The 14171-nt window shown below is 55.9% G+C and overlaps 6 protein-coding genes across 6 annotated transcripts in view; 4 read left to right on the top strand and 2 right to left on the bottom strand.

The window, feature by feature from the left end:
- Positions 1–1255: 1255 nt before the first annotated feature.
- On the top strand, positions 1256–3684 carry VDBG_04046 (serine/threonine-protein phosphatase 2A; the record flags this gene model as incomplete). The annotated part of the gene is made up of 5 exons (XM_003006047.1): positions 1256–1291; positions 1355–1699; positions 1789–2745; positions 2809–3107; positions 3162–3684. The coding sequence occupies 5 exons, from the start codon at positions 1256–1258 to the stop codon at positions 3403–3405; spliced, it is 1881 nt and encodes a 626-aa protein (XP_003006093.1).
- Positions 3685–3720: 36 nt separating this feature from the next.
- Positions 3721–5524, bottom strand: VDBG_04045 (conserved hypothetical protein; the record flags this gene model as incomplete). Its single annotated transcript, XM_003006046.1, has 2 exons — positions 3721–5280; positions 5375–5524. The coding sequence occupies 2 exons, from the start codon at positions 5522–5524 to the stop codon at positions 3721–3723; spliced, it is 1710 nt and encodes a 569-aa protein (XP_003006092.1).
- Positions 5525–5912: 388 nt separating this feature from the next.
- VDBG_04044 (homocitrate synthase) lies at positions 5913–8414 on the top strand (the record flags this gene model as incomplete). The annotated part of the gene is made up of 15 exons (XM_003006045.1): positions 5913–6066; positions 6141–6166; positions 6249–6321; positions 6410–6735; positions 6819–6973; positions 7025–7065; positions 7128–7232; positions 7294–7353; positions 7405–7451; positions 7505–7542; positions 7597–7646; positions 7813–7853; positions 7912–8011; positions 8158–8195; positions 8265–8414. 15 exons carry the CDS (start codon positions 5988–5990, stop codon positions 8412–8414), a joined length of 1329 nt encoding a protein of 442 aa, XP_003006091.1.
- A 713-nt stretch (positions 8415–9127) lies between these two features.
- VDBG_04043 (conserved hypothetical protein) lies at positions 9128–9690 on the bottom strand (the record flags this gene model as incomplete). The annotated part of the gene is made up of 3 exons (XM_003006044.1): positions 9128–9459; positions 9523–9544; positions 9682–9690. The coding sequence occupies 3 exons, from the start codon at positions 9688–9690 to the stop codon at positions 9128–9130; spliced, it is 363 nt and encodes a 120-aa protein (XP_003006090.1).
- Positions 9691–10997: 1307 nt separating this feature from the next.
- VDBG_04042 (conserved hypothetical protein) lies at positions 10998–11332 on the top strand (the record flags this gene model as incomplete). The annotated part of the gene is made up of 2 exons (XM_003006043.1): positions 10998–11039; positions 11093–11332. The coding sequence occupies 2 exons, from the start codon at positions 10998–11000 to the stop codon at positions 11330–11332; spliced, it is 282 nt and encodes a 93-aa protein (XP_003006089.1).
- A 67-nt stretch (positions 11333–11399) lies between these two features.
- Positions 11400–14171, top strand: part of VDBG_04041 (type I inositol-1,4,5-trisphosphate 5-phosphatase CVP2) — a gene marked incomplete at both ends in the record, with an annotated part of 3203 nt that continues 431 nt past the window's right edge. Inside the window, 4 exons of the mRNA XM_003006042.1 lie at positions 11400–11902; positions 12105–12397; positions 12470–13567; positions 13618–14088. Of these exons, the coding sequence (XP_003006088.1) occupies positions 11400–11902; positions 12105–12397; positions 12470–13567; positions 13618–14088 (2365 nt within the window). The remainder of the gene's footprint in view (positions 11903–12104; positions 12398–12469; positions 13568–13617; positions 14089–14171) is intronic.

Here is a 14171-nt window from a genome sequence, read left to right as displayed (position 1 = left end):
CCCACCTAACAGCTTGGGTGCAATCTTTACCAGTGCATTGACGAGAGGGAGATTGGCCAGTACCTGCCTCCCTCAATCCCCCCCCTTCCCCTTCCACTCCCACTACCTCAATTTGCCGTCGCCAAGTGCACCTAAGGGGGTTCCTCTTACCGATGTTACCTGTAGGTGTTCCTGAAAGTCCGGATCAGCCCCAGGTGTGATCAGCATCGACCTCGATCCTGACAACTACAGACAAGCCTTTTCATTTCTTTTCGTTTGATTCACTGATCTTTTGCGACCTGCCGCGCACGACAAATTGCCGGATATCCCCCGGCTCGTCGTCGAGGTGCCTTACGCTACCTACCCAGGTACCCAAGGTACCTACCTAGGTACTAGAGGCTAGCCCCATATCTTACCACGAGTCCCCTGCTGTTCCACAGGGCCACCCAGCTCTCAGCTCTCCCAAAGGTACCTACATAGCCAGCAGACAGAGAGAGAGCACCGGGGGTCTAGTTGGCTCCGTGTTGTCGCACACCTCACGTTGGCCCCGCAAACAACTGCGACTCCAACTCCCAGCATTCTCCCCGACAACACCACTTCCGCAGCTCAAGCCCAACTCGAGGTCGAATCAGGCCAAAAATACACCAAGGGTCTCCCCCCTTTCGCCTGCCCTCGCATCCCACCTCACCTCGACATAATTGTGCATTAGGCCTTCCTTGAGTGCCTTCGCCTCCCAAGCCGAATGGGTGTGCTTCTCTCTGGCGCCCCTCATCGAACACCCGCCTCTGGCTTGGCCTGTGCCCTGCAGCACCACCCATCATCATCCTAACCACGTCAAACTCCCCGACACTGCGGTCGCACGTTCGCGAGGCGAATTCCATCCCCTCCCCACCGAACATTCAAACGCCTTCCCCCCTCAACCCGGGAGCAAGGTGTCTCCCATTGACTCCTGCCGATATTCTGCTCCTTCCTTCACAAAGGTGTCCATCGAATCAGAAGGCGGTGTCATCGTCACGACAGGCCTGAACACTTACCCTCTCCGTGTCGCGATACACCTGTCGGCCACCATCCAACACGACCTCGCGCGACCGCAATCATCGCCCAACAAGCTCTGGCTACCTCCTGTGCCTTTGTTGCACCCGCCAGCCTTGCCTGTATATCTACCTTACCGTTGCCCCTCAGCTGCTCCCGCACCGGTGCCTGACGCAACCAATCACCCCTCGCCAACCCCCGTTATCAGCGTTCGTCACCATCAAAGACCGTACTGAGGTGTTCTATGAACAATATGAATCGCTTCAGCCAGCGCGTTAAGGTATGCTCCTCACTCCACCTCCATACGAACTGCCCACTGATCTTGTTGACGAACTCGGTACAGGCCCAGTTGTCGCGCGGGAAGGACCCCAACAAGCCTAAGAAGAGCAAGGACGCCAAGGATGGTGCCGCCTCACCTTCGTCCGTGGGCTCGGGTCGCGACGCAAATCAGTCCCCTGTGCTGACGCCTTCTTCTTCGACTTCGACCCTCAACGACATTCGCAACAAGCCCCTGCCCAGCGGCACCGCAACCGACCACGGCGCACCGAACCAGCCGTCGCCTCTGAGCAACCAACAAACCGCGGGCCAGGATCGTTTCGGTGGCACCTCACAAGCTTCCAATGGCAACGGTACCCCTTCCCGACTCGGGGCTCTACCTCCGTCCGTCGTCATCAGCCCAAGCGCTCCAGTAAGATACCTCCCCCCTCTCACTATCAGTCCATGCCCGTGAACCTAGGCGTGCATCTTGGTCCGCTGCTGACGACAACTCCACTGTAGCACGTCCCCCCTCCTGGCGCTGCAGAGACTATGCCACACGACTTGGCACCCCCCAAGGCGGGCACCAAGTCGCTGATGTTCGACCGCCTTCATCAAACACCGAAAGACGTGCCCGAGGGCATGCGGACGCCAAAACGCCAGCACTCTTCGCGATTCGATATCTCAGCGGACCGCGAGCTCGAGAAACTGCCGGGCTTTCACGAAGTGCCTCCCAATCGGCGCCAGGACCTGTTCATGCAGAAAATTGATCAATGCAATGTCATCTTTGACTTTAACGATGCCAGCGGCGACATGAAGTCGAAGGAGATCAAGCGACTGGCACTGCACGAGCTGCTCGACTACGTGGCCAACAACCGTCAGGTTATTACAGAACCCATGTATCCGAGGGTCGTCGAAATGTTCAACAAGAACTTGTTCCGTCCCATCCCGCCCCCCATGAACCCCCAAGGCGAGGCTTTCGATCCGGAAGAGGATGAGCCCGTGCTGGAGGTAGCGTGGCCTCATATTCAGGTCGTGTACGAGTTCTTCCTTCGCTTCATCGAAAGCCAGGACTTCAACACGAACATTGCCAAAGCCTACATCGACCATAGCTTTGTCCTGCAGCTACTGGAACTGTTCGACTCCGAGGACCCTCGTGAAAGAGACTTCCTGAAGACCACTCTTCATCGCATTTACGGCAAATTCCTGAACTTGCGATCTTTTATCAGGCGCTCCATCAACAACGTCTTTTTCCAGTTCACTTATGAGACAGAGAGGTTCAACGGTATCGCGGAGCTTCTTGAAATCCTGGGCTCGATCATCAACGGATTTGCTTTGCCGTTGAAGGAGGAACACAAGACCTTCCTCACGCGAGTTCTGATCCCCCTGCACAAGGTCAAGAGCTTGAGCATGTACCACCCTCAACTAGCTTACTGCATTGTGCAGTTCTTGGAGAAAGACGCATCTCTCACAGAAGAGGTAAGTTCGTGTCGGCGCGTCAGCCACCGTATCGGAAGGAAAGAACAGCGCTAACTGCTGCAGGTTGTTCTCGGTTTGCTCCGATACTGGCCCAAGACCAACAGCACCAAAGAGGTTATGTTCCTCAATGAGGTGGAGGATATCTTTGAAGTCATGGACCCTGCCGAATTCGCCAAGGTTCAGGAGCCCCTATTCCACCAGCTTGCGAAATCAGTTGCGAGTCCGCACTTCCAAGTCGCCGAGCGCGCTTTATACTTCTGGAACAACGAGTACTTTTGCAACCTTGTCAGCGACAATGTGGAGATCATCCTCCCCATCATGTTTGCACCCCTATACGAGAATTCCAAGGGTCACTGGAACAGGTGTGTCCCTCATTTGTTATCCCTTAACGGCTTGAGCTGACAGCCTTTTCCCAGGACAATTCACGGTATGGTGTACAACGCTATGAAGCTTTTCATGGAGATCAACCCCCAGCTCTTTGACGACTGCTCCCACGACTACACTGAGCAACAAAACACTGCTGTTGCACGCGAGACCGAGAGGAAGCAAAAGTGGGACTCAATTGCCAGCCTTGCGAGCCAGAGGAAATCCACAAATGGCACCGCTGGCCCCCGAGAGCACACCCCGTCTCCAACAGCAATGTCTCAGTTAGCTTTGTGAGCGGTACATTCATTGCAGAACTCCCGGGCAGAGACTTTGGCCCGGACAACGATGGATGTCAAAAAAGGAAGGGATCCATGGGGCCACACAGTAGACCGTAGACATGGAATAGGAGCATGTCAAGTATACGTTCCGCTGGCACGATGCCCAGCTTTCGGTATCTGAAAGTTACAGGATGGGTGGTTAGGCCAAGTGTGCAGAACAAGAATAACGTCGCTCGGTTTGGGCTTCAGAATTATTAGCGCTGAGACTGCATTTCATTTTAAACAACTGTCTGAACTGCTCGAAGGCTGTGACACGAATTCTTGACAAGCGCTACCTCCACCGTCCTCTGCCCCTGTCGTGGCTGCTGCGGCTGCTGTAGCCCCCCCTCCCGTACGACTGCTGCGGCTGACTATACTGGTGCAGCGGTGGCGGCGGCGGCGGTGGCGGTTGTTGCTGGTGCTGCTGCCAATTGGCCCCTGGACCCCCTGGAGGTGGTGGTACGGGGGGAAACCAGTTCGGCGGCGGTCCGCCCATGCCCAGGTGAGGCGGAGGCGGAGGCGGTGGTGGCCAAGACCCTTGGAGCCCAAAGTGTGCAAACTCCCCACCGCCAGGGCCGGGCGGCGGAGGTGGGAAGGGCAATGGTGGCGCCAAGGACGGCGGAGGGGGTGGCGGGCGTCCGCGTTGTGCGTTGGCTGTCGAGTCGTAGTGAGCGTGGTCGTCACGGTCCCGGCTACGACCCAGACCGAGATCGTGATCTCGCGATGTAGAGGATGGTGAAATGTACCGCCGAGGGGGTGTTCGAGATCTCGATCTACTGTAAGACTGAGGCCGGAATCGTCCTCTTGGCTCGGGGCTACGTCGTGCGGTGTCACGGTTCCGGCCACGACTGCGACTTCGGCTGCGGCTCGGGCTCGGGCTTTCGCGGGACAATCTTCGTCGCTTGAAGGCTGGCGGTGAGTTGGTGCGACTCCTTGATCTGTCTCGAGACGGGCTCCTCGAGCGACTGGACGCCTGCGAGCGCTCGCGGCCACGGCTCATGGGACCCAGCTTGGCGGTTTTCTTTCGCTGCTTCATCTTTTCGCAGAACCCCCGCGACCAGCCGTAGTATGTTGTGCCGCCAATGATGTCCCCCGTGATCTCATCGATGATGACGTGCTCCCCCATCTCGTTCCGGTCCACCAGCGAGTCTTCGTCGCCCGTCGCTTCCTTGCTGTAGATGCTCTCCACATCTTGGAGAAGATTCTTGACGGCCTGTGCGAGGGCCTTGTCGGCGGGACCGGATGCTAGCTGAAGAGGCTTGATCATGTCGGGGTGCATGGGCTTCGTCGAATTGGGCGTCAGGTGAGGGAGCCAATTGGCCGCGGGCAGGTCATACCACGACAGCCGAGGGTCGCCGTGCATCGAGGGCAAAAGGTATGGAACCTCCCTCCCAGATCTTGCACCGCTGGCCTGGCCAGAGCTGGCTTTTGCGTCGTCGTTCGTCGTCTGAGCGGCCGTGAGGCTCTGCGGACCTGCTCGCAGGATGTCCCTCAGGTCCTGAATCAGACCAGGTGAGAAGTAACGCTCTTCATCCCAGAGTGACAACAGGCTACCGAGCTTGCTCATATGCTTTGGACTGTTCTGGAAGCTCGCTGCTTGGCGGAACAGGCTGGGCAAGCTGCCCTCGATCTCCTTTGCAAAACCAGCATTGTGCTGCCGGCTACTTGTATGGTAGATGGCGTCATTCAAGACATAGAGGATATGCAGCTGCCTGCGCTTCGCAGATGGTCTCCTGACGCCGACGGCACCATCACCGGTCAGGGAGCTCGACAAGGCTACCAGATATTTGCCTAGGGCTGCGACGCGTGCCGGCGATGCGCATAGGTGGTCAAGGATCCAGCGCTTGCATTTCTAGAAGCGTGGGGGTTTAGTCTGGAAGCTGGCGACGGGAGAAGCGCGTATCGGCACGAAAAGGGGCCGAATGAGCGGACAGGGCAAGTCAAACCTGAACGTTGGCAGGGGAGCATTTCGAGATGGCATCAGAGAGCAGGGTGTGGAACGACTCGATTTGGGGGCGGGTCAGAGGCGTCGGCTCTTTGCGGAAAAGGACAGCGCTGAAGTTGACCTTCGCGATGGCCAGTTGAGGGGTCGTCATCGTCAAGGAACTTGCATGTCGACCGTATCGTGGTTCTGGGCAATCGCGTCTGTGTCGTCGTGCGGCGCGGCTGCTTGTTGGAATTGCTAGCCTGAAGTCTGGTGAGGCGCATACACACAGTCGGAGGAGATCCGCGAGTGGAGCCTTGAACCCACAAAAGAGCAGATGCACGTGATACTGATCGCACGAATTACCATTCGGGCGTCTGACGTACCTTACATGTACATGCGTCACACAGCTCCGGCCATCGGAATGAGAAGAACTTCCCCAGACGCCCCACTAGCAGCTTGGCTTGCTTGCTATTTCCTACCTATCCAAACCTTTTCCTCCAAATCGAATCCACGTTATTTTGAATGACTCTCTAGTGGCGATTACGCAGCTGAATCTCACCCTGACATCTACTGAACATTTCCTGCCGACCGACTCATCAATTGATTGATTGACCTGGACAACATCTACAATCATGTGCCCGACTCCCGATCAAGCTCCGGCCGCGAACGGCCATGCCAACGGCGCGAATGGCTCGAACGGCTCCGCCAACTGCATGTCATACTCTGCCCACCTATGGCATTCTCACTCACCGGAGAGGATGAACGTTTGCTAACATGTACCACAGCCCACCCTGGATTCACGGCCATTCCTGTAAGTGTTACCCTCCAGTGACACAGGCGAAAGCCTTACGTCAATGTTCATGGGGTCAGAGCTCTAATCGCCTCGTCCGCAGACCAAGCAAACGCACTCCAGCCCCTACCAGCCTGTAGGCGACTTCCTCAGCAATGTTTCTAGGTTCAAGATCAGTGAGTCTACCGGCGCAACAAGAACAAGATTGACAGGCCAAGAATCGTCCTCGAGAAACACGCTTCTAACAACATGTGCTCCCGGCAGTCGAGTCCACCCTGCGCGAGGGCGAGCAGTTCGCCAACGCCTTCTTCGACACAGAGACCAAGATCAAGATTGCCAAGGCCCTCGACGACTTTGGAGTCGACTACATCGAGTTGACATCCCCCGCGTCCAGTGAGCAGTCGCGTAAGGACTGCGAGACGATCTGCAAGCTCGGCCTCAAGGCTAAGATCCTCACTCACGTTCGCTGCCACATGGATGATGCCCGTCTGGCCGTTGAGACTGGTGTTGATGGCCTTGACGTCGTTATCGGAACATCTTCATATCTTCGGGAGCACTCGCACGGCAAGGACATGACGTACATCATCAACGTGAGTTATCCAAGTTCGATCGGGTGTCTTAATGCAGCCGAAGCGTTCACCTAGTCAATGACATGACGCTGACAACCTCACAGACGGCCATTGAGGTCATTGAGTTCGTCAAATCGAAGGGCCTTGAGGTTCGCTTTTCCAGCGAAGACTCCTTCCGCTCCAACCTCGTCGACCTTCTCTCCGTGTACAGCGCCGTCGACAAGGTTGGCGTCACGCGTGTCGGTATCGCAGACACAGTGTCAGTGGAATCCTGTTCTTTGGTGCCGAGTGTTTGCTGACCTTCTCTTAGTGGCTGCGCATCCCCCAGACAGGTCTATGACCTGGTCAGGAGTAAGTTGCGGAGCAGCACATCCCTCAACTTGGAGAAAACTGTCTGACAACGTTCCCTATAGCTCTTCGTGGCGTTGTCAAGTGCGACATTGAGACCCATTTCCACGATGACACTGGCTGTGCCGTTGCCAACGCCTACTGCGCTCTCGAGGCCGGTGCTACACACGGTGAGTTTCATCACAAAACATGGTTCTCTCTGGAAACGATGCTAATCAGATTACCCATCAGTTGATACTTCCGTTCTTGGTATGTCCATGCCTGCCATGGCAAAGGCTCTGCAGTGTCTTAGTGGCTCATGCACAAGGTCTTAAGAAACATGACACTGACGTTGTTGTCTAGGAATCGGTGAGCGCAACGGTATCACCACTCTCGGTGGTCTGATGGCGGTACGTGCTGAGATATCCCGATACCTTGAACTGTATGCTGACATCTTTTAAAGAGGATGGTTGTCGCCGATCGCGAATATGTTACCAGCAAGTAAGTTGGATGCTTAGTCCGTCCTGCGTCACCCTGTGGCTAATGACTACACAGGTACAAACTCCACAAGCTCAAGGATCTTGAGAACCTCGTGGCCGACGCTGGTATGTCTTTTCCCCTGCCCACATTACCATTGTATTGCGATTGGTATAAGGCAAGGTTGTTTAAGCTTTCAACCCTAACACCTGAGGTTCATTGGACGTTGCCTTGAAACCCGATCGCAGTTTGCGAACCGTGAGCAAATCATGAAGCCAAGGCTGACTTGAACAGTCCAAATTAACATCTCGTTCAACAACCCCATCACCGGATTCGTACGTTCTCCCCCAAACCTAAAGTTCCTCCATTAGTTGAGTCTAACACAAGCGTCAGTGTGCGTTCACCCACAAGGCCGGTATTCTCGCTAAGGCTATCCTGAACAACCCCAGCACCTACGAGGTCCTGAACCCTTCCGATTTCGGCCTGTTTCGCTGTAAGTTGACTGCTATTCCGACCGGGGCTTTGCTGACCGTGCATCCCAGAACTCCCACTTCGCGTCTAGGTTGACTTGGGCTGGGAAACGCTATCAAGAGCCGTGTCCGAGGAAGCTTTGGTGTGGACCATCGTGTCGATGCACAGGTCAAGGAGTGTACCAAGAAGTCAAAGCCATGGCCGACGTGAGGCGCTCGCTATTGACGACGCTGACTCCGTCATCCGTACCTTCCACCTGAACTTGACCTCGGAAGAGGAGAAGCCTCTGCTTCCCCGATCTGACCTCTGAAGAGCATGCCAAGTTTGTGCAGGCCGAAAAGGAGATCGCCGCTGAGCCTGAGAAGAGATCACTGGATACCACTGAGGAAACGAATGGCAGCGCTGCCAAGAAGGTCAAGGTCTAAATACGCTGGGGATGTACAACAGGCGCCTAAAAGGGGTGGACAGCTCCCACAAGTTTGAAATCATGTACGTTTGTCACAGATACGAAGGGAAGAGTTGCAAAAAGTTTACAGTCAGCTTGCTCAAGATCTCAAGGTGTGGTAGCCCTTGGAAGCGTGGTCCCTTCATGATTGATTGTATGAGTATTTGAGTCGCTGCCAATGCGTGACGGAGGGAGCTGGCGAGGGGTGGAATTTAGGGCATGTTGACAATGGTTCTGTTGGCCTGCGTGAGATCTGAGTCGAAGAGTGTCCGGCATGGTAAAGAGTGTCTTTGGTGTAACTGATCAACGGGAGCTAGCTGCTTAATCTCACATTGCTGCCGACCAACCCCCTGCACACGGTTACATGGCTACCTGCAACGTTGACGTTGTGCACACCGCATCGTCAGCGACGACCGCTGCATGCGCTACCATTGGGCAGTTGGTGAGATAAGACCAAGGCGTGCTTGGCAACTCGAGACTACATCCACTCACAGAAGGGAAGAAGGATAATGAAATGTAGAGGGGAGGCTTGGGTCGTTAATTCGTAGCGCCACTATCAGCTCGCCGTTTCTAAAGAGAACGTAGCAAATCCGCATTAATAATTGTACAATCGTCCCGGGCACCGTATTCGTCCCAGGGCAGCAGGGCACTCTAAACACGACGTGTCTTCCACCCGTGTGTGTTTGTCGGCAATCAGGAAAATCTGTCTCCCTTCGGACTCCTGAATGGCGCGGCGCTCTCATACTTGCTCTTCTCGAAGATTCGTTGTTCCTCTGTCGTAGGCGCATGGCGCGTCGGCGCAGGGTCGGCGCCAGCCTCCTGGCTGGGAGAGCCAGCCGTGTCGGTGCGGGCAGGGCTGGCGGCCGGGGTGCCGCCCATTGTCGCGGACGAGAGGGGCCTGCTGGGGACGTTCTCGGAGTATTCCATCGACTCGATCATCTGCTTCTTCCTGCGCTGGTCCTCAAGCCTGGTCATCCGATCGGCGTTGATGCTCTTCTTCGCGAAGTAGTATGCGCCTCCACCAGCTGTCGTCATTGTGTCAGCAGTCTGTGTGTCCTAGGATCAGGCCGTTCAGGTAGCGTACCAACACAAAGGGAGCCCCATCCGAGCCTAGAGTCGAGAACGGTCAGTTTGGCAGGCTCACGGGTTTGAGCGCACCAGGCATCACGTACCAGAATGATTTGACCTACGCCATCCTCAGGTCAGTCATGGCACAACACATGAGGTCATCGCCGGGTGGGTCTTACGTTGTTCATCTTGTGTTTGCGGGTGAATTGGCCGTTCTTGTCTGGGTTGAGAAGAGACGAAGGAGTGCGTAGAGGAAGAAAAGGTCGAGCGACGGCGACGAACGGGGCGAACGATTGTAAAATGTTCAGTCGTTCCGAGCGACATGGATTAATGGGGTGATATCGACGACTTCTCCCATGGTCCAGCCATTCAGATCCCGCCTGAACCGTGCGTGCTTCCCTTGAAGACCCCACCCCACCTCCGGCTCCGGCTGGCTTCGCCTGCTACCCAAGGTGCCTACCTACCTACCTACCTACCTAGGCGGCAGTCATGGTGCGGGACTGGGACTGACATTTAGGCTTAGTACCCTGCCTGGCTGGTGACGGGGCCATTGAAGGGCGAATGCACGCGACGTTGGCGATTTACAGGGGGGTTTCCAGGGTGAGGTGACGCAGTTCTATAGCCGGCTGAGGCCCTGTGGCCGCAGCATCTACCTACCTAGTCTAGGTACCCTTGCTACCTACGAGTACCTCACGCCTGCTACGAAACCAACTCAACAGCCCCGCGCCGGGCGGGGCTTAAGCTGAGGCGCCCTGCACCTTCCTGGCCGCGGGCTTTCTACCAGTGGCTCTTGAGCTCCATCCCAGCCAGGGTCGATGTGCCATCAGGTGGTACCCATGGTACTTACCTACCCATGGTACCTAGGTACTTTTGCCAGGCACACCAAACGGCTTTGCCCAGTTCGGCCCAGCGCTATGTGGGACCCCCAGCCCAGTGACGCTGCCGAGCGGGAAACAGCTTACGACAGGCGAGGCGGCTGTTCAGGCGTCGCCAGGACACGAGACTTTGACAGCAACTGGAACATCCAACACTGCCACAGCCCGCCGATCTCCCTTTCAATGCCGACTGTCCTCAACAGGCAAATGCCCACGCAGACACCAAGCGATACGAAATTACCATCACAGTAGACTCGCACAATCCACAGAACAAACCCGAACATCAGCTTTTTTTTTTTCTCTCTCCCAGGAACAAGCCATGGCCTCCGAGCAGCCTCTGCCCCCCCCGCAGCTTCAACTCTAAACCTAGAGATATCATTATGATCGACCCTCCAGTGCGGCCCTATTCAACCTCATCGACTTTCCAAATACAATCAGTCTCGTCCTCCCAGGCAACATCTCGCCACGGACGTCATTCTGCCGGTGGACTCCATCGCTGCTCTGGTGGCTCACTTCGCGTCCCTTGAGCTCTCAGCGCCAGTGTCCGACCCTGGGTATTATGGGTGTTCTCGATTTGAAACCCCGCTGCCGACCTGACTCCCCCCTTTCGTAGCCACAACATGGCGCCTCCAGAGGAGAACGGGCCTGACGGCTCGTCGCTTGTGAGTCCCAGCTACGTGCTGATGTGCCTGTCCATGCGCTGATAGCATCGCAGAAGCCCGTCTCGTCGCTACGAGCCAAGTTCGAAAACCTGCAGATGGCCCATCCCCCCGAACCAGGCGTCGGCCCCTCGCCCCCTCGAACAGTCTCTCCGGCGCCCAAACCAGAGCGGTTGCGCGAGGTCAAGACAGTGCAAGAGAACATGCATCATGCGCCCGCACCGCGGGCCGCCGCCAAAACCACGAGCCGATCGCGGCAGTGTATCTGCAACACATCTCCCCCTCCCTCACCCTGAGCTTGGCCTCCGCGCCTCCACGCGTTCACTTGGGCCACCGCCTCCGCTGAGTCCAAAGCCAACGACCATGGCCCCGTCCGTCATGATCGAGCCTCCTCATTCTCCCCCGAAACACATGATCGCCAAGTTTGCTCGGGATGATGCGCCAAGTCTCCTGAACCCCGACTATATCGTGACTCCTTCGACTCCGTCCGTACCCTCACGTTCCTTCAAAATACCAAGCCGCACCTCTACGCCCACACTCGAGCCTCGGAAGTCGCCTATGCTCACTGCTTCGCGACCACCATCGCCGCCTCCGCCTAGGAGGTCCGGGGAGATGCGAAGGGAGAAGCCACCACCGCCGATCAGCCGAAACGAGAAGCCCCTAATTCCAGCACAACGGCGAACATCAGTTTTCGCAGATCCGATACGATTGCCAGAACCGAGGCGACAGTCGCAAGAGACCTCTCCGTTTAATAGTCCGCCCAGCAGCCCGGGAAGTCCTGGCGGGGACACACCTCCATTGCCTTCATGGCCAAGACCGCATGTTGCACAGACAGATGTATTACGACCCAGAAAGCTGGATCTAGGGTCGGAGCCGCCTCTCTACACATTCGCTCGTGACTAGCGTCAACCGGACACGATCGGCATGAGACAGATGCCTCTCCATTGATGAACAAATCAGCGCCTTCGACACGCATATCCAAAATCGAGCCACGCTCGACTGCGCCTGACTCCACGACGATGATGCTCACCCCGCAGCGCGGCAGGGCTCCGCTATGATTCTACGCAGAAGCAGCAACGCTCCGAAGCGTATAGTCTCTACGCCAACTACGGGCGTCATTCCGCCCCCAACTCGGGTACCTGGACGATCAAATACTGTTGTTGACAGGTCCCTTGACAGGAGCGCTCCGCCAGACGTGCGTTCTATTCGCACATCTGCTCCTGCACAAGCATCTTCGGCCCTTCCTTCTACCTCCAATCCCGCTGCCCAGCCGCCTATTACAAAAGCAGACGGCGTCAACCAAGGCTCCACGTACCCCGATCCCTCTAACACGAATCGGAGAGCCCCCTCGGTCAAGCAAGGTGTGCACGAGGTACCTACCAAGTATGACACACGTGTGTTCGATGTCTGCGGGGATCTTGTTTGTACTACAGGTCTGCTCACCCGAGTCTGGAGTCTTCGCGACGGCGAGCTCCTCGTAAATCTTGCACACGGCGAAGGCGTCAAAGCTACATCCATCGCGTTCAAACCTGGCTCCAACGTTGACGAAGAAGGGCAACGGTTGTGGATAGGAACAAATATGGGAGAGATCCTGGAAGCCGACATTGCCACACAAACTATCGTAGCCAAAAAGGCTACGGCCCATGCACGACATGAGGTTATCAAAATTTATCGGCATTACAACGAGCTGTGGACACTGGATGAGAGCGGCACGCTTGCTATTTGGGGTCCGGATGAGGATCATACGCCGAATCTCAATGGGAACCCCCACCAGACCTATCGACTTCCTAGGACACACGCGTTCTCCATGGTTGTAGGTGATCTTCTATGGCATGCAACAGGCAAGGAGATCCGGATCTTTGCACCTACTCTCGAGGGCGAGACACAGTTTCAAGTCCTGATTCGGCCACTCGTGCAAGACAGTGCCGGGGAGGTCACTTCCGGGACGCTGATGCGGACACATCCGACAAGAGCTTTCTTCGGGCACGTCGACGGCAAAGTCAGCATCTATAACACCAAGGACTTTTCTTGTCTTGCAGTACTGAGCATCAGCGGGTACAAGATCAACTCGTTGACGGGTGTCGGTGATTACATTTGGGCTGGTTTCAACAACGGCAAGATTTCCGTTTACGATATCAGCCAGACCCCATGGACGATCAAAAAGGAGTGGCAGGCACATGAAAACCCTGTCGTCAAAATCGTTTCTGACCCTTCCAGTTGCTACAGGATGGATCGACTGCAGGTTATTTCCCTCGGGGCCGACAACGTCATCCGCGTATGGGATGGATTGCTACAGGAAGATTGGCAAGAGGACGAGATGAAGGCGCAGGAAGCTCAGTACTGCGACTTTGAAGACATCAAAGCTTTGGTCATGAGTTGGAATGCTGGTGCACCCACTCCTCATAGTCTTCGTTACGCGGACCAAGACGCTACCTTTATCCGCAATCTGCTTCAGTCGAGCGACTCGCCCGATATGTTGATATTCGGTTTCCAAGAACTTGTCGATCTCGAGGACAAGACTGCTACCGCCAGTAAGCAAATTCTGACTTCCTTGAGTCAACCATTATCTGACACAGAGCAGAGCGTTTCTTCAAGTCCAAGAAGAAGGAAGGGTCAGACCAGGAGCGGATGAGCCACCAGTACCGAGACTGGCGCGATTTCCTGATGAAGAGCCTTGACGACCACATGCCTCGGCATGATCTGTATCACTTGCTTCACACAGCCACGCTCGTCGGCCTCTTCACTTGTATTTTTGTGAAATCCTCACTTCGAGATCGGATCCGCAACTTGAGTGCCTCCGAGGTCAAGCGTGGCATGGGAGGCCTACATGGGAACAAGGGCGCCATTGTCGTTCGCTTCCTTGTTGATGATACTTCCATGTGCTTCATCAACTGCCATCTAGCTGCCGGTCAATCGCAGGCGAACAGCCGGCATAATGACATCGCTGCCATCCTGGAGACACCGCTTCTGCCAGCTGAACGGGATCCCAACAAACGCATCGACAGTTACACAGGCGGCGGCGACGGAACCTTGATCCTGGACCACGAATTGTGTGTGTTGAACGGGGATCTCAACTATCGCATCGACACCATGTCACGGGACACGGTTGTAATGGCAGTCAAGCAGAACAACTTG

This window comes from Verticillium alfalfae, genomic scaffold, assembly GCF_000150825.1.
Source record: "Verticillium alfalfae VaMs.102 supercont1.4 genomic scaffold, whole genome shotgun sequence".
Lineage (NCBI taxonomy): Eukaryota > Fungi > Ascomycota > Sordariomycetes > Glomerellales > Plectosphaerellaceae > Verticillium > Verticillium alfalfae.
The sequence above is the reverse complement of the archived record's forward strand: the minus strand, read 5'-3'. Positions and strand labels throughout refer to the sequence as shown.